The 22259-nt window shown below is 36.1% G+C and overlaps 3 protein-coding genes across 3 annotated transcripts; 1 reads left to right on the plus strand and 2 right to left on the minus strand.

The window, feature by feature from the left end:
* Window positions 1–2314: 2314 nt before the first annotated feature.
* On the minus strand, window positions 2315–7382 carry LOC306875196 (cell adhesion molecule CEACAM3-like). Its single transcript, XM_079425653.1, has 5 exons — window positions 7068–7382; window positions 6521–6841; window positions 4845–5162; window positions 3229–3555; window positions 2315–2874 (listed from the first exon to the last, which is right to left on the minus strand). Exons 1-5 carry the CDS (start codon window positions 7345–7347, stop codon window positions 2726–2728), a joined length of 1395 nt encoding a protein of 464 aa, XP_079281779.1. The 5' UTR covers window positions 7348–7382; the 3' UTR covers window positions 2315–2725.
* Window positions 7383–10265: 2883 nt separating this feature from the next.
* Window positions 10266–13592, plus strand: LOC306874874 (natural killer cell receptor 2B4-like). The gene is made up of 6 exons (XM_079425165.1): window positions 10266–10326; window positions 10677–10994; window positions 11277–11573; window positions 11701–11811; window positions 11923–11984; window positions 13003–13592. The coding sequence occupies exons 1-6, from the start codon at window positions 10278–10280 to the stop codon at window positions 13048–13050; spliced, it is 885 nt and encodes a 294-aa protein (XP_079281291.1). The 5' UTR covers window positions 10266–10277; the 3' UTR covers window positions 13051–13592.
* Window positions 13593–15221: 1629 nt separating this feature from the next.
* On the minus strand, window positions 15222–19351 carry LOC306875181 (uncharacterized protein). Its single transcript, XM_079425628.1, has 6 exons — window positions 19175–19351; window positions 18421–18741; window positions 17977–18294; window positions 16658–16969; window positions 16163–16489; window positions 15222–15958 (listed from the first exon to the last, which is right to left on the minus strand). Exons 1-6 carry the CDS (start codon window positions 19221–19223, stop codon window positions 15876–15878), a joined length of 1410 nt encoding a protein of 469 aa, XP_079281754.1. The 5' UTR covers window positions 19224–19351; the 3' UTR covers window positions 15222–15875.
* Between the last annotated feature and the right edge of the window lie 2908 nt (window positions 19352–22259).

Here is a 22259-nt window from a genome sequence, read left to right on the forward strand (position 1 = left end):
AATGGTGATATTTCATGGATTTCAACTGCCTTACTTTAACCACAAACGTAAGTTAATCACCAGACAACTTTAAACAAACATTCAAGTAACATTACTGGAAGAACATTGAGAGATTCTTTTCAGAATGTTAAGTTCTGAGAACGTTCCCTGTTAGCTGGGGTAGTGTTAAGACGCCAATTTTAAATGGTAAAAATGTAACATTATCAATCTTTTTACAGTCTCAGTAGAACTGATTCATATAATTGCCTTCAAATGGTAATTTGCACACATAGTCACATATAGAGAACACTTGTGTCTTGCAATATGATATTTCTTGGTCAAAATGTCCATCTTGAAAACATTTATGGTCACAGTTGACATAAATGAATGTAAACTGTAGGGGTAATACATTTATAATATTAATATGTAATTTAAAGCAATAGTTTAATTTAGCTCAAAGGGAATCATTTATGATTTTATAGGGATTTGAACAGAATCAGTGTTACGGCGATTCACTGAACGAGCCGTGTAACAAACTCTGCACTGGAGATTAAAATACAAATATAGTGAAAACACTATTAAACAGCACAGTAACAAAATCGACAGATTAAGACATTAACTTGTGAGCACAAAACACAAGATACTTCTCTTTTCAATATAAATCAGATTTTATTTATATAAACCTAACACAAACTAATCTAACACATGAACACACGCATTCACACGTTGCAGAAAGAGAGAAAGTGAGGAAAGGATGAGTTTAAGAGAATGAAAATGTGAAATCCCAAGTTTACAGCAATATGTTCAATTGCATAGACCTGAACAACCAATCACTTATTTAACCCTCGTTTTGAGTTTCTCAATGAGGCTAAAATTTATATTAACTGCACCTAATTCAGTTAGAATCTGGAGGTGTATTGCTTGCTTTGCCTGTGTAACGGGGTTGTGTCGTCATTGCAGACAGGGGGTTCCCTGAAGTGTCTGATTGGCTGGAAGTTCAGTAGTCTTTGAAGTGAGGTCTTGGGCGTTGGCTGAGGATGCGGAGTTGGGTCTACTCACGCTCAAAGAGCAGCACGCAGTGAGAGGGACGAGAGTACTAAGAGAGTGCGGCAAGAGAGCTAAGAGAGAGAATTTTACGATGTCCTGAGTTTTAAACTCAGATTCCAGACCATCCCCTCTGGACGTCTTGACCAATTAGATACTGTCCTTGCTTGGGGTGTTGCACTGTTCCTCCACCAAATCATAAATCAACTTGTTATCCGTTCAGTCAGAGGTCCAAACTTTACAGGCTCGTGCAAAGTATACCCTTTCAACATTGATTTTTATAACAAGACTATGATACATTTGACAAAGAATTGATTGGAAGAAACACTTAAAGCATGAATTTTCAAACTCGTACATAATAAATATGCAATATTTCTCTTTAAGGCTTGAGCTATTCAATACTTATTAAAAGCAAGACATATTGAGTGATTAAAACAAGGATATTCAAATGTTCAAATGGTTACATACACATTATGCAGTTATGCATATAAATTATTAGTCTCATTAAACATTGAAAATTAAAGTCTTTTATGCAGTTCTATGGAGAACGACGGCATGTTCTTTAGACAAAGGCATGTTGGTTTGGTCTGTCTTCTATGTGTGGAGACCGGCCCAAGAGAGAGTCTGTAGCTAGTGATTTCCTATCACAGGTTTACATGTGAACATCAGTCTTGATTACTTGCAACAAATTTGACAGTCTCCTTCTTGAATTGGAATTATCAATGTGTTCGTTTGTCTCAAGGTTGTAAACTGTTTGGTGAAAGAGGCTTGCTAAGTTAGGATTGCTTCAGCTAGTTGGAGCTAGGAATCCGGACAGATTTATGATATCCTGTTTCTTGGAGCCTCTCTTTCTGGAATCTCAGCTTCTCATGTTTCAATGTTCTGATCGCAGCTTCACTTTGTCTGATTCAGTCTCTGATATCCTACAAAACTAAATTTGAATACATCAAAATCATGCACCTAAATAATCCAGAAGTAATTGGAGTGATGCTCGATTGGATTGTAAAACCTTCATGTAAACACATCAATCAATCAGAATGAAAGAAATCCAATGAAAAGGTAAACATCTATTATCTCACACGATTTTCTGTCTTTCTTTTTACAGATGAAAAAATACCAAGCACACATCTAAAGTCTTGTGACTTTATGTCATACAATCACACATTGTATATTTGATGAACTGGTCAGTGGAGGAGACTGAACATTTACTAAATATTTACTAAAAAGCTTTTCACATATGTCCGATTTAATCAAGGAATAAATACGTTTAATTTAATATATTTTAATTTTTGTAAATAAATGACATTTTTAATTTAATAATTTACATTTTTAGCACTTTAGAAATCAAACATGAACACAACAAAAACAGAAAAATACAAGAAACAATACAGACAATCAGGGTAGCGAAATCAAATGCATTGGCCTAATCTGGAGTAAGAAATACAGTTATCTGACTAAAAGTCCAAGTAGGGTACAGTAGAGTAAAAATCCAACAACCAAAGTAGTCCCTCAGAGAGCAGCACACCAAGCAAAGCGAGTCAAACTGCACCTCAAACACCACAGAGTCCAAACGAGAGCAAACTCCAGAGGTCTTTGCACGAAGCTGGTTTCAGTTTTTACCCAGGTAAGTTCACATTTAGTTCGAGCAAACTGAAGAATGTGGGTTGGTTTTGAGCGGGTTTTGTCGCCATGGTGACTTGCGCTACACATCTACTGTTTTTTTGCCAGACAGTTTACCATTAAAATACACACAACCAGCTGCTACAGCCATGACCAGCAGAACAAGGATAATACCAATAACAGAAACCCTTGATGATGAAGCACCTAAACGTGGGCCTGAACCTAGAGAAGCTAAAGACAGAAAGCCATTATTACTAGAGATCAACTAATAACCAGCTAATAATTTCACCAATAATTTTATTAGAAAGTTGAATGATATTGATAAATGGTGTCATGTTTTTTTTGTTTTTTTTTTTATTTTAGCAACAGTGACTTTCACAGCAAAACCGGGTAATATAATGCATTTTTTTCTTATGAATAATAGGCTTCAAAATGTTTTTTTTTTTTTACATGTAGAACTCAATGTGATGATTATCTCTTGCTTTGATGTGCATTTGAAGATGAGAGATGATCCACAATGAAAACTGGACGATTTAAGTATTTCAAACTGTTTTCTAAAAAGGCACTGAAGTAAATGATACTCACCAATCATGGTAACACTGAAGCTCCTAATGATGCTGAATCTGCTGCTGATGATCTGTAGTTTATAAAGACCAGAGTCTGTGGTTCTGGTGTCTGTGATGGTCAGAGATCCAGTCTGATGATCCAGCTTCAGTCTGTCTCTGAATCTCTCATCACACTGATCATCTCCACAGATCTTACTCTGATCTCCAGTGATTTCAGCGATGAGAAGCTCATTAAAATACCATGTAATCACATCATTTGGGTTTATTACACCAAGATCTAAAGTGACAGATTCTCCCTTCTCCACTGACTTTCTGTTCATTTGATTTTGTTCAGCAGCAGAAACACCTGAAACACAAACCAACAGCTGGAGGAAGATCTTTTTGTGGACAAAAACAAACAAACATAGTGGGCAAAAATATCATTACACACAATTTTTCTTGACTTTAAGTCTGAAAAGCAACATATATCCATGTTTTTGCATTCTACATCAAATCCTCTTGTGTGAGGTGAAAAAAATGCTCATTTATGATTTTGTTAAAAAATTCAGATGTACATTTTTTGAACCAAAACTGTTAAAACTAACAAATCAGTGATTGAAATTGTTTATTTTTGCAGTCATTCAGTTTAATTATGTAAACACTCCATATGTTTAAAGAGACAAGTGTGAATTTATAGTCATGATTACGGCTATTTAGATGCACTTCCACTGCGTTAAAGCAGGGGTGTCAAACTCAGTTCCTGGAGGGCCGGAGCCCTGCAGAGTTTAGATGCAACCCTAATTAAACACACCTGATCCAGCCAATGATTCAGGCTTATGTGAAAACTACATGGTATAGTGTGTTGGAACAGGAACTGAGTTTGACACCCCTGTGTTAAAGGATTTCGTCAACAGTTTTTGCAGTACTGAGCACTTAAACCAGACATGTCTGTTGAACACATGATCAAAACAACAAATCAGAAGCTTTTAAACTACACATAAGAGTTTTGTTCATTGTACATTCACTGACTCACAAATGCTCTCATTATAAACAAAGTCTGCATCTAAGAGCTGAAAACAATACTATCTCTTTTGGCAGGATACTGAAATGAGAAACCAACAAGGCACAGCGTAATCAAATACTTGTGCTGTTTGAGATGCTTTCATATGGCTCATCTTTGACAGCTGGTACAGATGCATTCCAGAATGACAGCAGGTACAGCAAGTATATGCTAAATTATCATTCCATTGCAATGACTGACATAGTGCAACGTCACTGTTTTGATTTACTGATACATAAATAAGCAATTAATTAATTCAGAAACTTTTTTTTGCATGTGTAATAAACCTTGTTGACAGGTTATTTTATGAAGGACCTATTATGCCCTTTTTCAAAGTCTTGATTTTGTTTTTATGCCCAAATGTTCAAAACCTTAATTTTTTCTCACATATTTGGCATTGTTGCACCCTCTGTTATGTCTCTATGAAGCCCCGCCTTTTGAAAAGCGTAATGTGCTCTGATTGGCCGGCAAGACCAGTGTGTTGTGATCGGTCAACCGTTTTGAGTGTGTTTGGAAAATGTCACGGATTTGTCAGTCTGAATGTCACTTCAATAATAAACACAATATATAAGTTAAGTATAAAACATATGACTCACCACCCCTGACAGCAAGATTGAAATTCCTGTCACTGTTACGGCTGTTCATCAGTAGTTTATAAACTCCAGCGTCTGTAGTTCTGATGTTTATGATGCTGAGATCACCTGTCTGACTGTCCAGCTTCAGTCTGTCTCTGAATCTCTCTTTACACAGTTTATCTAGACAGATCTTACTATGGTTATAAATGATTTCTGCTATGCGAATGCTATTAAAATACCATCTAATTCTGTCTTGTTGATTAATTTTAACATCAGTGTGTAGAGCGACTGAATCTCCCTCCATCACTGACACACCGTCTGTATCAACACCAAATGCATCTGAAAAAGAAATGAACAGCTCATTACAAGCCATTTTTGGAGTAGAGCTGTACAAATTATAACAATTGCACTCAGTTTTGTTTGATTTGCCATTTTGCTCAGCTGTTTTGTCACTAATCACCTCATTTGTATTTAAGTTTTATTGTCTCTGTTCATTATTGTTGGGTCTGACTTTACCATGATTGTGGATATGTTTACTGATTAAAGACTGCGTGTTATCTCTCATCTTCATCTTCATATGTGTTTACACAAGCCACATGTGACAAAAATGTTTTTCTACAGATCATATAGATTGTGAGTAGAAATATGTGACTGGTGTATTAAATGTATTAACACATTATTATTGACTGCTGATATAAAGGATGGAAAATCAATGTTATTTTTCACCATATTAAAACTTTAACTTATTTTATGTTTCTGTTCAGAATATATCACTTATTTAACAATATTAATGCCATTTAGTCAGTGCCTTCAGTTTTACATGTATTTATGGACCTGTTCATGTCAGCGGTACAGCTCATTTCTGAGGTGATCAATTATTTTAAATTAATTTATTACAGAATTGTTAAAATGTAATATGTGACCCTGGACCACAAAATCAGTTGTAATTAGCATGGGTATATTTATAGCAATAGCCAACGAGGGTCAAAATTATCCATTTTTCTTTTATGCCAAAAAATCATTAGAAATTTCCTACCGTAAATATATAAAAATGTAATTTTTGATTAGTATGTGCATTGCTAAGAACTTGATTAGATTCCAGATTTTCAAATAGTTGTATCTCGGAAAATTTTGTTATATCCCAACAAATCATACATAAATGGAAAGCTTATTTATTCAGCTTTAAGATTATTTATACATCTCAATTTCGAAAAATGGACCCTTATGACTGGTTTTGTGGTCTAGGGTCACACTTATCAAAGATATAAAATAAAGATCCCTGCCCAAACTTTTGTGGATGGTTCAAGCCATATCAAGCCACAGGGCCATTTTTAAAATCGGTGGTACATGACTAAAATACAGAGGAAAAGGGTGGAGCAGCCCTTTTGCCAAAAATTTTAAAACTGTGTGGAATTTTCACACCCATTAGTCGCTGGGCTTGATCAGACAGTTTGAGACATACAAAAAAATAAATGAATAAATAATAATAATAATAATAAATTGGTACCTCAGAAGGAGAAGGAATATAACATGGAGAAAGAGTAAACATTGTTAATTTACTTTCATGTGCAAAAAGTTGATAGAAATGATCTCAATTATAATGTACGGTAATAATAAAGGTCAAAGCAACTTCGAAATATTGAATTGTATTCTAAATGTGCAATAGAAAATGCACTGAATGACTAAATGATACTCACCAGTGACAGTAACACTGAAGCTCCTAATGATGCTGAATCTGCTGCTGATGATCTGTAGTTTATAAACTCCAGTGTCTGTGTTTCTGGTGTCTGTGATGGTCAGAGATCCAGTCTGATGATCCAGCTTCAGTCTGTCTCTGAATCTCTCTTTACACTCATCATCTGTACAGATCTTACTCTGATCTCCAGTGATTTCAGTGATGAGAGTGCCATTAAAATACCATGTAATCACATCATTTGGGTGTTTTATTACACCAGGATCTAAACTGACAGATTCTCCCTCCTTTTTCTTCATTTTGTCTAGCTGAGCAGCAGAAATGGCTGTAATACAAACCAACATCTGTCAAAAGCTTACCAAAGGAAATAATTAATTTTTTAAATCAAACTGAACTGTTTAATGACTCAGATCTTAACTCTACAAACTGAAATCTACAAATTAATTTAAAGGTAAGGAAAAAGCAGTACTGAATATCACCCCAATAAATATCAATTATGTTATTCAAACACATCATTTGTTTTTTTTTTGTTTTTTTTTACATTCACTTACCACTGACAGAAATGCCAAAGATTATTTCACTGTTATGGCTATTGATTAGTAGTTTATAAAGTCCAGTGTCTGCGATTGTGGTGTCTGTGATGGTTAGAGATCCAGTCTGATGATCCAGCTTCAGTCTGTCTCTGAATCTCTCTTTACACTCATCATCTGTACAGATATTACTCTGATCTCCAGTGATTTCTGCGATGCGATCGACATGAAAATACCATTTCATTCTCTCTTGTTGGGATTTAATAAGTCCAGTGTATAGAGTGACTGAATCTCCCTCCATCACTGACAATGGCACTACCTCTGCACCAACATCAGACGCAACTGAAGAAGAAATAACAGATTGTAAGCAGAGAAATATGTCTCAAATGTAATACATGCAAAATAAAACAGAAGAACATTGCTGATTAACACATGCACTCAGTTAGTCTCATGGATGATCTAATTTCTATGAACATTACACCATAATTCCGTTTGTTTGAGTATTTTTAATTATGAATATTAGTCCTTTAATTGGTTTCCTCAAACACTAATCTTAAAACGCCACTAGTTTTTGTCTAAAATATTACAATATACCCGTAGCTAATTAAAACAGTAGGAAAAAAACAAACATTTGTGTGTAAAATCCGATACAACAATTAAACGGCATTACATCGCTTTTTTTTTTAACTTATTATTATTATTTATTTATTTATTTTTAGACAAATAGATGTCTTACCAGTCATGAAGAATGCACACAATATGATGCACAAAATAAAGACCTTCATTTTCAATTAATGCAGTTAATGTAGAAATAAAAAAAATGTTGTCACTAAAAGGCCCATTAACACCGCACCTGCTTTCCACCGAGTGCAGTCGGCTAACTAAATAAATTGTCAGATGTTCTGGTAACACACTGATCAGAAAAACACGATGAACTTGTCTGTGCAGCGTGTGGTGTGACGTCCCGACTCCCGTGGAAAGTGAAAGTAAGGCTAACCAAGTTGTCCAATAAATAAAAAAAAATAATAAACAACGCGAACGAAGCAGTCATTCAATGTATAATACATTTTGTCAAAATCTTTTTATGTAGGACATGGGAACAGAAAATAAAACATAGGGTAAGATAAAAAAAAAAGCTTATCAGTCAAGAAAAACTTTATTCTTGTTTTCTTTTCTGCAATTGATACTTCGTTTCTGTATTAATCACTTTGATGGCATTTATTTCTTTCAATTACAATAAAATGTTGTAAATAAAAAATAAATTCACCACATGATGGCGCAATCGAAACTGTACAGGAGGCAGAGCGCGTTTAGGCCGCGCCCACACCGGGGAGGGGGCGGGGCAATCTAACCCTCTCCATTGACTTTGTATTGCGGGAAGCTGCCTCATTTCTGATTTATAACAAAAAAACAGAACAATGTCTAAAAGCTGCTATGTAACAAGGTGTACAGAAAAACAGCTAAAAACCCAGAACTATGTTTTTATAAGCTGTCGACCCCACCTAAAACGAGCGTTTAAGGACAAATATTTGAAGATGTTGGGATATTTCACGTTGGGCCATTCAGTTGCATCATTTCTCAAACAAAAGGAAGGTAAGGGAAAGGGGCACTGACACAGACCAATAAAATTTGGTTTCTCCATATATCTCATCCTCTCAGATTCACATATGTGGTGAAATAATAATCTAACATGGTCAAAAATAATGAATGATTAATGTTTCCTGTCGCCGATTACATTTTTGTCAGTTTATAAAAACGTAGTCCTGTTTTTTTTTGTTCCAAGGGGGGCATGCACTCATTATTTTTTGGGGGGTGGGGTCGTCATGTGACACACAGCAGCCACAACAGCGCTTATGTTTTATTTATTTTATCTTTTTTATTCGATTCCCAAATGCATTAACTAGATTATGAAATATCTTGATTCTCACCTTAATAGATTATGTTAGTTGATCTAGTGGGCGATGGTCAAAGTAACCTAATAATGTAGGCCTAATCTATTAACTATGCATCTGTTTACTTAATTAACAGATATGGGTGTCATGCCATAACATATTTTAATGTGAATTCAAAATCCCCTTGGCTCAAAATTCGGAAGGGGCACGTGCCCCCTCACTTTGAATGGGCATGACCTCTGCGTGTCCCTATATCCAGCGACTGCCAAACTGTCCCTAGCAATAATTTTGATCAAACAATTAAATATATGTATGTTTTTGTAGACGCACCTGAAATGTCATACCATTGATATTACCTAAGTTAAAGTAAATACTTTAGAAAACTGTGCGCTTTCAAGGACGCACATTAAATACATGGGAGGAATGTAGTCGCACACCAGACGAGAAGCACAGCGCTGCATTTAGAACAACTCACAGGCACCCAATTATGCAATCTAAGAGAAAAGCCTCAGTGCTACATTTTGTCATCACTATCATTTTGTTTCAACTAATTTACTTTTATAACAACGATTTCAACAATTTTGACAGTTAAGTCAATGTTTACATACCTAAGAGAATATGTACACACAATAAACAAGAACCCAGTTCTGACAGGTTTTCATCAATTCATTTAATTTGATTGTAAATTTATTCTGTGTAGGAGGGAAATCAGACTGTGAGGTTCATAACCACAGCACAGGAAGAAGCCCTTCACTTCCAAAATAAACACAGATGAAACAAAGCAGCCACTGTGTTGCACAAGATCTTTGTCCACCTAACAGATCTAATCAGATTTCTGAAGAAAACAGACCACAGCATGTTTCAGTTTGACTCAAATGTTGAGCTGCTCGTGCCACACTTCAGTAAGACTGGCAATACTATCAGATGATCTTTGTCATTTGCAACAACTGAATGATTATAAAACCATTGAATTATTATTAATAATAATAAAAAACTCAGGTTGTCTAATACAAAATCCACACAATTTTACACTCTTCTACTTATGTACCCAACACAGTCAGAAAACTACTTTTCAGAAACTATCAGGTTTAAAATATAGAATTTTTTTCCATTTTTGAAAAAAAGTTTTCCCCTATTAAAAACAGTTAAAGTCTTAATTAGAGCCAGAAGAAAGTGTATACATACATACATATATATATATATTCAAAACACACATTCACAGAGTGTATGTCTGTGAACCAGGAGGGCCAAACTCTTGTTGTGGGAGGATTCACATCAGATTTTTATCAGCAGATGGTCTTATTATTACATCAGACTTTTCACTGAACAATTGAAGAAAATGTTTCAGACACTTTGTTTGTTCTGTTTGTGTAGTTGGCATCTGATTGGTAAGTTATGAACACATTTTCATGGCCTAACTTCTTCCTGTTTTACCGTAATAATACTTCTGCTGCTGTTTTGATTGAGCCTGTTTTAATAAGCCACATACAAAAATATGAAACTATTGAAAATGTCAAATGACTTGTCATGTAACTTCACATATTTATATTACTCTACAAGCAGATAAAACATATTAAAGATCAAATTACTGGTTCAAATTGTCTGTTCATGTATATCACCTTTCTTTTGCGTCTCTGATCGTATTCTTCAGTTCATGTTTAAAGGTTACAGACAACATCTGATTTCAGGCTTTGTAAACCATCAAGAGCCTTAATATGTGACTAAACATGTTCTTCAGGTGTGTTTGGTGATTTAGTGTCAGTGATGGAGGGAGATTCTGTCACTCTAAACTCTGATGTTACTAAAATACGTGAAGACGATGATATACTGTGGAATTTTGTAGCTGAAAAGATTCTGTTAGCTGAAATCAGTAGAGATGTTGGAATCTTCTTTACATATAATGGTACTGATGAGAGATTCAGAGACAGACTGAAGCTGGATCATCAAACTGGATCTCTGACCATCACAAACACCACGATTGAACATACTGGACTCTATGAAGTGAAGATAAGTGGAGCAAAACTGTCATCAAAAACATTCAATGTTTCTGTCTATGGTGAGATCATTTGTTGAAGCGTTCATATTCTTGTTTTATTTAAAGGAATATGTGGGGTTTAGCTTATTCGACTGCATTTGTGATTTAAGGTTGATTAACTCAAACACAAACATTGAGCTTAATGTCTACAGAAGTATGAATATTCCTTTAACTACATATTGAAAATGTTTAATCATTTTATAGTTTTAGATGACATGCTCTCACTGACCGTAACACACTACACTGAAAATAACACTGTTGTTTACACGTATCCATATTTCTGTTTATTATCTTATTTTACAGCTCATCTGCCCACTCCTGACATTATCAGAGACTGTTCATCATCATCATCATCATCATCATCATCATCATATTGTTCATTGGTGTGTTCAGTGGTGAATGTGGGTCATGTGACTCTCTCCTGGTACAAAGGAAACAGTTTATTGTCCAGCATCAGTGTGTCTGATCTCAGCATCAGTCTCTCTCTACCTCTGGAGGTGGAATATCAGGATAACAACACCTACAGCTGTGTGCTCAACAATCCTATCAGAAACCAGACAAGACATCTCAACATCAGTGAACTCTGTCAACCATGTTCAGGTATGCTGGTGTTGATTTTATGTTGATTTTATGGTGATTAAGCTGATCTAAATTATAAAGTGCTGTTGTTTCGTAGTGTAAGACCAACAGATTCAATCACTCTAATGGCTCATTTTGCTCATTACAGATCAGGGTCTACCTTTATTTTACATAGTACTGATTTCTGCTGCTGCTGGGTCTCTGTTGATTTTAGCTACAGTCGTGATGTGCTGCATCTACTGGAAATGTCGAAAAAAAGGTCAGCAAAACACCCAATTAATTTGTATAAATAGTTATCTATTTTAAGACTGAAATGTTGATATAATGCTGTAACTGTTGTTTTAATACATCTGTATTATTGTTAATGCAGTCCAGACACAAGAGGAAGACAGAACTGAATCAGCATTGTTTAAACCAACAACACGAAAAACAGTAAGATCATAAAATGATGAAAATTTTGTAATGTGCGATTTATAGATTTCACTTCTGAAAGAGACGCGTACGTGTTTTCTGTTTGTACGTTCATTCTATGAATCACACATACGCATATTCGAGAGATGATCATAAAATCAAATTTAGGATGGTTTCTGTGCTGCATTTTATAAATGAGTTCCCAGGTTTGGTCTGAATCCGCTAATATATTGCAGAGATATAGCCTCACTTCCATTTTTCCATTAAATTTGTAACTGTGGTTTACGTGTCTTAAAAAAAAAAAAAATGACAGGATGGTCTGAAGATGATCTGTGCCTATTTCAGTGAAAATTGGACCATCTGGAAGAGTTCGAAAATTTCAAAATTGCCAAAAATCTTTATGCGCAGAAACAATGCTAATTTTGTGCTAATTTGGCCTGTTGGTGGCACTACAGAGTTTGAGTTAAAGGCTCTAAATTTTATATTTTCTAATGTTGAGACTGCCCTCTATTTGTGTGCCAAATATCATAACATTCCCCACAAGCTGTTCTATGGGCTGCCATAGACTTATTAAACTGAACAAAAACTGGTTGTTGTTCTCAAATAACCCATACAAAGTATGACACAAAGCGGTTAACCATGTGACCTGTGCTAAAGTCTGGTCTTGAACTGCAGCTGCTCTGCGGTTCATGATTATCTGAGGGGAAATGCAGCTTTAGCGGCCATTGGTTGATTAGACGTGCTGCAACAGTATCTTTGGTGTTGCTTTTTTGTAAAAACCATTCTCAGTTCAGTGGCTGCCGTGACCACCTTCAGAAATAAAATGTAACCTTTTGGAAGATTTAACTACTTAAAAAGTTATGTGATGAACGAGACAGATATAATTTCCTTTTGCTGGTCTGTAGTAGTAGTTTTTCAAAACAAAACAAAATTGTCAGTATTTATAGATTCAGCTTTGCACAGAGAAACCTACGTTAATGTGCTAATAATTTCCCATCACATCAGCAGATTCCTGATTGATTTTGTGTTTCCTTTGCAGAAATCAAAGGAGGGGCCTGTGTATGAAAATCTCCCCCAAAAAAGATGATGGAATTGTTAGAGTTCATGCAAGTTTGTGCATCACACCTTTTGGATTTCTTCACATAATGTGCGTCCCAAATCACGTACTTATGCACTATTCTATGACGTTTTGTAGTATAAATAGTGCGAGTAGAGTGTTCACGCTGAAAATTCCAAAAAGAAAAAGTACACTTTAAATACCCGGATGATGCACTTAAATAACCGAAAAAATGAAGTGTGGGATGTTGAACACTTCATGCACTCAACTGTCACAGCTTTAATTACGTCGTGAAGGGCGAGGGGCTATCAGACTCCGATTATTAATGACAAAATAACCTTATATAATTCATACACTACATGGTTGAGTGCATAGTGTATACTGTGTCATTTGGGATGCAGCTATATTCTCTGACAGGATGTCTATATTTGTTTTTCTCACCTATATGCACATACTTTGTTAATATAATTGTTTAAACCGCTGTTGCTCTGTATTAGTGTAATTTAAATGTTCTGTGATCTCATCATTTGGAAATGTATCTAACTTTCATTATTAAAAAATTATCCCACCCTTCTCCAAGCTCATTGTCTATCAATTACTGCTCTCTCACACTTCTTTTTTTGTTTCGTTTGTTTTCAATCTCTCTCTCTCTCTCTTTTGCTCTTTCTCTCTCTCTCTCTCTCTCACACACACACACACACACACAATACGATGGATGTTTTGACAAATGTAAGCAAATCATCATTCTCTGTTGTCTCAAGCAGAAAACAATGAAAAAAAAACAAGGCTAGTTTTATCTGATATTGTAGCTATAAATGCATGCTTCTGTTCTCATAGAGAACAGAATAGCCTCCCATAGCCTGTTTGAACAATAATAAACTCCAGTTAAATTTAGCGTCACGGAATGCTGCAGGCGCCGTGGAAAAGAGAAAGTCTGGGTCCAAGTGCAGGTAAGATCCTTTAATAAACCAACAAAAAGGCCAACAAGGCGAAACAAAACAGACTCAGGAACGGGATACATAAAACGGCAAATACCATTAACACAACTACGAATACAGTTAATTTCACCAGACTGAGTAGCGGGAGTGTGGTGCATAAATAGTCCTTGCCAATGGGGAACAGCTGGGAGTCTGATGTGTTACAGGTGTGTGTAATGTGACAGGTGTGTGGAGTTATGAGAAATGGAGGACGGGAGATGGCGACCTCCTGTGGCGACAGGGAGAAGCGCAGGACCTGGACTCATGACATTTAGATGACATAAAAATGACACATTAACGTCTTATTATATCATCTATACATATACAAGCTCAGTCACTGTGGCAACTTATGCTGGGAAACTAACCTGGTCCGGGTCAGGCTAACTGTCAGGCTAAGCCTGAGTTCCTCTAACACTGACCAATAGAAACGCAATGATATTACCGACTCTCTCACATACAATTATTAAACGTTAATTGTTAAACGTCACAATAAATTATTACCCACGATCAATGTAAAATTTATTAACCACGACCAAAAGTAAAAGAATACAGAAAAGGCGACATAAATGATAAATCAAATAAAAATAAATAAATAAATAATAACAAAAATAATAATAATAAACTCATATGAGCTTAGTAATTGACCCTTCGCAAAGATCCACGCCCTTAGTTATCGTGACAAATCGCTGTAGCACCTCGGTTCAAGCAGCAGTCCTCTTTAGTTATAGCACGAAATAAACGTGAATGAACATCAGAAGGCATGTTGTTTTAATCGTGGCAAGCCATCAATACACACAATTTTTCAAGTTCAAGTCCACTGACAGTAATCTACTCTCCTGTCTGGATTGTTGGACAAAATAGCAGATTCGCCATTATGGTTGATCAGATCGAGTGTCAATCACCCATTAAAAATAGTCCCTTACAGTTACTGCTATCACCAAATTACACTTAGCTGTAGTTTTAAAATTCTACATGAGGCACATTTATTGTCCAACAACAAATCCTTTACCAAAATGTATATTTTTTCTCAGAATTACTCCTACTCTATTCCGTCTGTTTAGCGTGCATGCCCACAGCAGCGCTCGTTCACTCGCGTAAGCCCCCCCCCCCCCCCCCCCCCGACTCCTGACAGCAAAATTTATATATTTGCATGACTTTAACATTTTCAAATGAGAATATAACACTGTTATGCACTGAGGAAAATACAAAGTGTCAAATGCATTAAACAGCATTATTCTTTATATTCATTTTGATAATGTTAGTATCATCAATGACCCCTTGTTTTTAATAAAGAAGGAGAATGATTAGTAATTATTTCCAGTTAGCCTGAATAGCTAAGCCCTCCATGAAAACACAATACAAGTTCACAAAGAAACACATATTAAACAGGTACAGTATGGCATGATTTGTATATTACATTTAATAGATTACACTTTGTATAAACATTTGTGATTTGTTTGAAGGTGTCATTACATGCTTGGTCTGTTTATTCATTGCATTTACAGTATAACCAGAATGTGTCACCATTTGCGTTTATGTATTTTGTGCATCCGTTGCATGTATTTCTGGATTACTGTGCATTTCTGGATTTGTGTGGTGTTTATGGCAGTGTGCTAGGTTATAATACTGTTTTCAGTCTACATGCGTCTCAAGCTCTTTCCGGCCTAGACAGAATTTACATTAAAACTTGGATCACTTCAGGTATGTTAACACAGCTTTATCCATATCACACTTTTCTGTTATCACATCTGTTAAAGTAAAAGTTTCAGTTCAGGTCTTTGACAAAAATCATGGTTCATCCTAGATCATTTACCTTAAGCAGTTTACTTTTGTGATCTGTTTTGTGAAGAGTAGCCTATATGTGCACCAATAGCGAAATCACACCAACAACTGCAGCAACGAGCAGCAGAACAGAAGCAACATGCAATGTATTCCTGCTGTACCTGAAGGCTGACCTGAACCTGTAATGATAAACACAGACAGTATTATTACTGCAGAACAACTGATAGCTTTGACTGATATTTGCACCTTATGATATTGATTCAACTGATAGATGGCGCCATCTGGTGGGTTTGGAAGTTAAAACAGCATCTCAACACTAGAAACATCAGCACACTTTTCATGTAAATAACATTGATTCAGTTTTATGATTAAATGATACTCACCATTGACAGTAACACTGAAGGTCCTTTTGATGCTGAATCTGCTGCTGCTGATCTTTAGATGATAATGTCCAGCATGTTGAGTTGTGATGTTTGTGATGGTCAGAGATCCAGTTTGATTGTCCAGCTTTAATGTGTTTCTGAATCTCCCATCAACATATGTACACGGTTCATGTGTACAGATAAAGCTAAGATCTTCATTGATTTCATTGTCATTAAAATGCCACGTCATTGCATCATTCAGGTTTTTTATTTCACCAGGATATAAAGTGAGAGATTCTCCCTCCAATGAATTTCTCTTTATTTCAACTCGTTGAGCAACAGGAACATCTGAAACACAAACCAACAGCTGCTGGGGATCTTTTTTGTGTTTATTAAGCGTTAGTGTATTGTGTTCATTATTTCGTGTTGGAATGCAAAAGCACTGTCATAATTTTTCATCCCATTTCATTTTTTTTTCTTGTAGAATGTCACTGTAAAGTAAAAAAAAAAACTCACCAAAAGCAACACTGAACATCTTCAGAATGCAGTGTTGTCTGATGTTGATCTGTAGTTTATAAAGTCCTGAATCTGAGGTCCTGATATGTCTGATGGTGAGATCACCTGTGTGACTGTTCAGCTTTAATCTGTCTCTGAATTGCTCTAAATCAGTACAGATCTTACTCACAGATCCATTGCGTTGTGCTATGTGAATATCCTTAAAATACCATTTTATTCGAATATGTCTGCCTTCTCGTATGATGTGTTTAAAGCCAGTGTGTAGAGTGACAGAATCTCCCTCCATCACGGACACATCATCTGTTTGATCACCTGGAGAAGAAACAAACTGTTAGCCGATTCTGGGATAATATACAACAGTAAAGTGTTGTGAAAATGTGAGACAGTAGCAGTTGCTGAAATAGGAGTGCAGATGTCAATTTATTTTCATCAACAAAAGTAACATAGGTAAATTTTATTATTTTTTTTTCGAAGAAGCATTTAATGCATCCCAATCATACAGATAGGTAGAGAAAAGTATGACTAGTATGTAAATGCAAATATGTAACATGCAAACGAACAACCTAAGAATGTCTTTGATTTAAATGTAGTAATAATTATAGTATATTATTACTGAACACTGATAAAGGATGGGAAATCAGTGTTATTTCTCACCATATTATAAGTTATGGTATTAATGTCTTTTAGTCATTGCCTTTGGTTTTTCATACATTTATGGACTTGCTCATGTCAGCTGTACAGCCCGTTTCTGAGGTGGTCAATTATTTAGCATAAAATTATTTCAGGCAGTGAAGGTAAAATGTAGTATATTATGTAAGATATCAAAGCATGTGTTACATGTTTGCATTTAAATACCAGTCATACTTTTCTCTACTTCTCTACATACTATTAAATGCTTCTTAGAAAATATTTTAAATTTTTCAAGATTGTTGTGCAACCTTTTGTGGTTGGTTCAAGCCATTTCAAACCAGAGTGAAATTTTTAAATTGCTGCTACATAGACAATACAGAGGATATGGCTGTAGCAGTCCTTTTGCAAAATAAAAAAATAAACATAAAAAATGTATGGAATTGAAACACACATTAGCTGCTTGCCTTTATCAGCCTGTTTGAGGCATACAAAACATGCAGTAAAATGATCTGCACATTCCTGGAGCTAAAAGTGTGACCAAAAACACATTGTTCACTTACGTATACTGCATGAAGGTGATAACTATTATCTCAATTCTACTGTAATACTCAGTCAAATCAACTTCAAAATATTGAACTGTCTTCTAATACTGCTATAGAAAACACACTGATTGACTAAATATCACTCACCAGTGATGGTAACACTGAAGCTCCTACTGATGCTGAATCTGCTGCTGTTGATCTGTAAATAATAATCTCCAGAGTCTGTGGTTCTGGTGTTTGTGATGATCAGAGATCCAGTCTGATGATCCAGTTTCAGTCTGTCTCTGAATCTCTCTTTACACTGATCATCTGTACAGATCTCACTCTGATCTCCAGTGATTACAGCGATGTGAGTATCGTTAAAATACCACATCATCACATTATCTAGGTTTATCATCACACCAGGATCTAAAGTGACAGATTCTCCCATTTTCTTCATTGTATCTAGTTCAGCAGCAGAACTGGCTGTAATACAAACCAAAATGAGACTGAAACTGAAGTCATTTAGAGGTACTGAAAAAGTAGCCATGAATGTCACTGCAATAATTACCAATGATGAGATTCGAACACAACATTCACTAAATAACTCACCTCTAACAGTAACATTGAATATTATTTCAGTGTTGTGACTAATGATCTCTAGTTGATAGAGTCCAGAGTCTGCAATTCTGATGTCTGTGATGGTCAGAGATCCAGTCTGATGATCCACTTCCAGTCTGGTTCTGAATCTCTCTTTACACTCATCATCTGTACAGATCTTCCTCTGATCTCCAGTGATTTCTGCGATGCGACTGCTATTAAAATACCATTTTATTCTCTCTTGTTGGGATTTGTTAAGTCCAGTGTATAGAGTGACTGAATCTCCCTCCATCACTGACACTGACACTACATCTGCACCAACATCAGACGCAACTGAAGAAGAAATAAGTAGAGAAATATGTCTCAAATGCAATACTTGCATGCAAAACAAAACAGAATAAGAGCATGGCTGGTTTAAACATAATAAAACATTCACTCATCACACAAACATTCATGAGCCTCACAGATGATCTATGAGATGATCTCACAGTCATACGACTGTATGAACATTATACAAACCACGTCTTGATTCATATATCACTTTTTATGTATTTGTGCATTCAGTCATGAATGCTATATATCGGAGTGTTATTAATTATGACTATATTAAACGGTTTCCTTAAAATTAAACCAACCGCTCTAGCGTTTATTAACACACAGGCCTATCAACATGTAAATCTAAACCAGCTAAATAAACCAGCTAACCCAGCTAAATAAAACAGTTAGAAATGATACATTTCTGTCATGTTACAAATAGAAATCTTACCAGGCACGAAGAATGCACTCAATATGATGCACAACATAAAGACCTTCATTTTGAATTAATGCAGATTACGTGTAAATAAAAAGTGTTCTGTCGCTATAAGACCAATTTACACCACACTGACAGACGAAGACGAACGAGAGCAGTAGCCTACTCAGCAGTTCTCGGACATTCCTTTTCTCAGAATGCATTGATCAGAAAAACCAGATGAACGTGTCTGTGCAGTATGTTTTGCTCATCCTCTTGTTTTATTTCTTGAGTGTGTGAACCGCACAAAACACATGGGGCCTCATTTATAAAGTGTTTGTAAGCACAGATTTGATTTTAGAATTTGTGTGTGCTTAAATCCACACCAACGCTGTAAAAACTGCCTTTGACATGGAAAAGTGTGTAGGGTCTGAGCAGACATACACACTTTTTATTGGAGTACTGCAGGTTTGTGGAAATGTAAGCTTTTCTTGCAGCTCGCTGGTTTAAATTAAAGAATTTGGACAATGACTGTTGAGCTTGTATATGCTAGTGCCATTAATTAGGAGTTGTTAACAAGGCTACAAGCTACAACCATTCAGTTGCACGCAAGTTCAAGATTATTTGCGATTCATAGATTTCACATCTGTAAGAGAGGCGAACGTGCGTGTTCTGTGTATGGATTTGCACTCAAATCTATCGGACGAGCCTCTCCGTTATCAAGCGACGAATAGGGTGTACCCTCAACGTCGGACTTTGGACGTGAGGGGGAAATGACCAAACGGCAGTATGTGACGAATAGAGGTGAGACCGTGTTGGTTCATTCTATGAATCACATGTACCCATATTTGAGAGATTATCGTAAAATCAAATCTGGGATGGTTTCTGCACAACGTTTTATAAATGAGACCCATAGAATCTGGTCTTTTCGATTTTGATTTGGGCCACTTTCATATGTGGTCCTAAATCCGATTCAGGACAGATGGCGACAAGAGACTGTTTTATGAGTCAGAGGTAAAGTCTTTTAAATTGAAAAATAATTGCAGTTTTAAATTAAAACTGCAAATTAAATTGCAGCAATTTTTTGAACAAGGAAGTATTTTTGTTTTTCTTTCAAAACCAGCTTGTACACAGCCAACAAATGCACGGAGCATCCCTATCATTAGAAATCACCCTGAACAGATGAAAGGATAGTAGGCTACGAGCCTATGGGACATTCAAACTAATTGTGAATACGAGATTGATCTGAAGAATGAATGCTGGATCAGATTCAGGTAATCTCTCTCATAATACTCTAATATATAATGCGCCACTTTTACTAAAGTAATACAAAAAGCTTTTAATGAAGCAACTAAACATTCCTTCGTTACTAGTTCTAAAGTGACATTTTGGAATTAATAACGGAGGCTTGGGGTCAGCTGTTAAACTGACAACTTTAGATTTGAATCTGTAACGGAAGGAAGTAGTTTTGCTCAAAAGAGGGCTTTTAAAGACACTAATAGTTTTTATTATGTACACACTCATGCTGTTGAACTGTTGTATAAATGCAATTATCACATATAGACGTGAGACATGGTTGTATATCGGCACGGCTGTGATTCGGCCATAGGCACGAGTCCACAGACCAAGTGCCGTAGGTTATCTCAGCATGCTGATGATATACAGCCATATCTCACCTCTACTCCTGTGATATTTGCTCATTCATGCAACTTTTACGTCACTCTAGACTGGCATTCATCATTATGCCAAGCTGACAGGAGATTTTACATACTGCTTTTTTGGTGAACATGGCATACAGTTACAGAGGTTCTGTGTATTAGCTCAGTGAGTACTGAAAATATTTAAAAACTTTGCTCTCTTTTTCCTCATCTTCGTCCTCCTTATCACAAATATGCTAACTTCCGCGGCAGATCAGCTTACAAATGAAGGCGGCCCGCTGTGTTACTTACGTATGAAAGCATGCCTCATGTCATCTTTGATTTTTTTAACAGTAATTTGACTGTAATTCATTCACATCTCCCCCCTAAAGTCCCCTTAGTTGTTCTAAAATCACAGTAAACCACTGCATCTCAGGTTTTATTGCTTTATTGTGCAATCCGATTACGAAAAAGGCTCTGTGCTTTCTTTTGCCATTGTTAGCATTTTGTTTACTATTCCTACCTTAGTGTAAAGAGTTTTAAAACAACGATTTCAACTAGCAATCAAGTCATGTATGTGTACAATAAACAATACAACTTTCACTAGTAGCCATGAGGTTGTAACGGAGCCAACGGGACATGAGGCGAGTGGATTCAAGTGCAAGCTTTTATTAGTGAACATAGTCAAAACACAAGCAGGGTCAAACACAGGCAAGACAAGAGTAATCATAGGGCAAGCGTGGGTCTTTGATATCCAGAGGGCTTGACAAGAGGGGTAGTCTGATAACGTGAGCAGTAATCCAGACGAGGAACAAACAGTCCGAGCGGCGAGACAAGGGTTAATCCAAGGGACAAGAGCAGGAATCAGGAAACAAGGCGACATAAAAATGACAAGACTAAACTAGAACCAGAAACTAGGCTCAGCAAAGCAGCTATCACTTGGAGAGTGATAAACGCAGAACAATACTAGAGACTAAACAGAAAACACAAACGGAATGGCTTTGTACAGCTAACACTAGGAGAGTGCTAAACGCTAGACAATACTCAGCCATCTGGAAGAGGAAGTCTAAAAGGCTTATAAAGCGTGTATTATTGTGTGATAGTTCTCAGGTGTGAGCGGGTGATCAGTGAAATGGCTGCTGGGAAATGTAACATGTATGTAACAGTCTGTGTGATGTGAAAGTCAATGTGATGAAGGAGTGATCTCTTGTGGCAGTCAGACGGAAGGTCATGGACCAGATTCATTACAGAGGTAAAGCCAGAAAGTGTGCAAATGTAAAAGTACTGAACATAAAATAGTGAAAATTATACACACAATTAAAAATCACATAAAATATAGCTATTGCTTTTGTCTTTGTCAATCAGATATTATATAGACTTTTTTTTCTGTCTGACATTTCAAAGTCATGCTGATTTTTCCTTTATACAAGGCTTCAGTAATTAATGATGGGTAACCTCTGACTGGTTTTCATTCATTAGACTGT

Source organism: Barbus barbus (genome assembly GCF_936440315.1).
Source record: "Barbus barbus genome assembly, chromosome: 9".
In the NCBI taxonomy this organism is placed as follows: domain Eukaryota; kingdom Metazoa; phylum Chordata; class Actinopteri; order Cypriniformes; family Cyprinidae; genus Barbus; species Barbus barbus.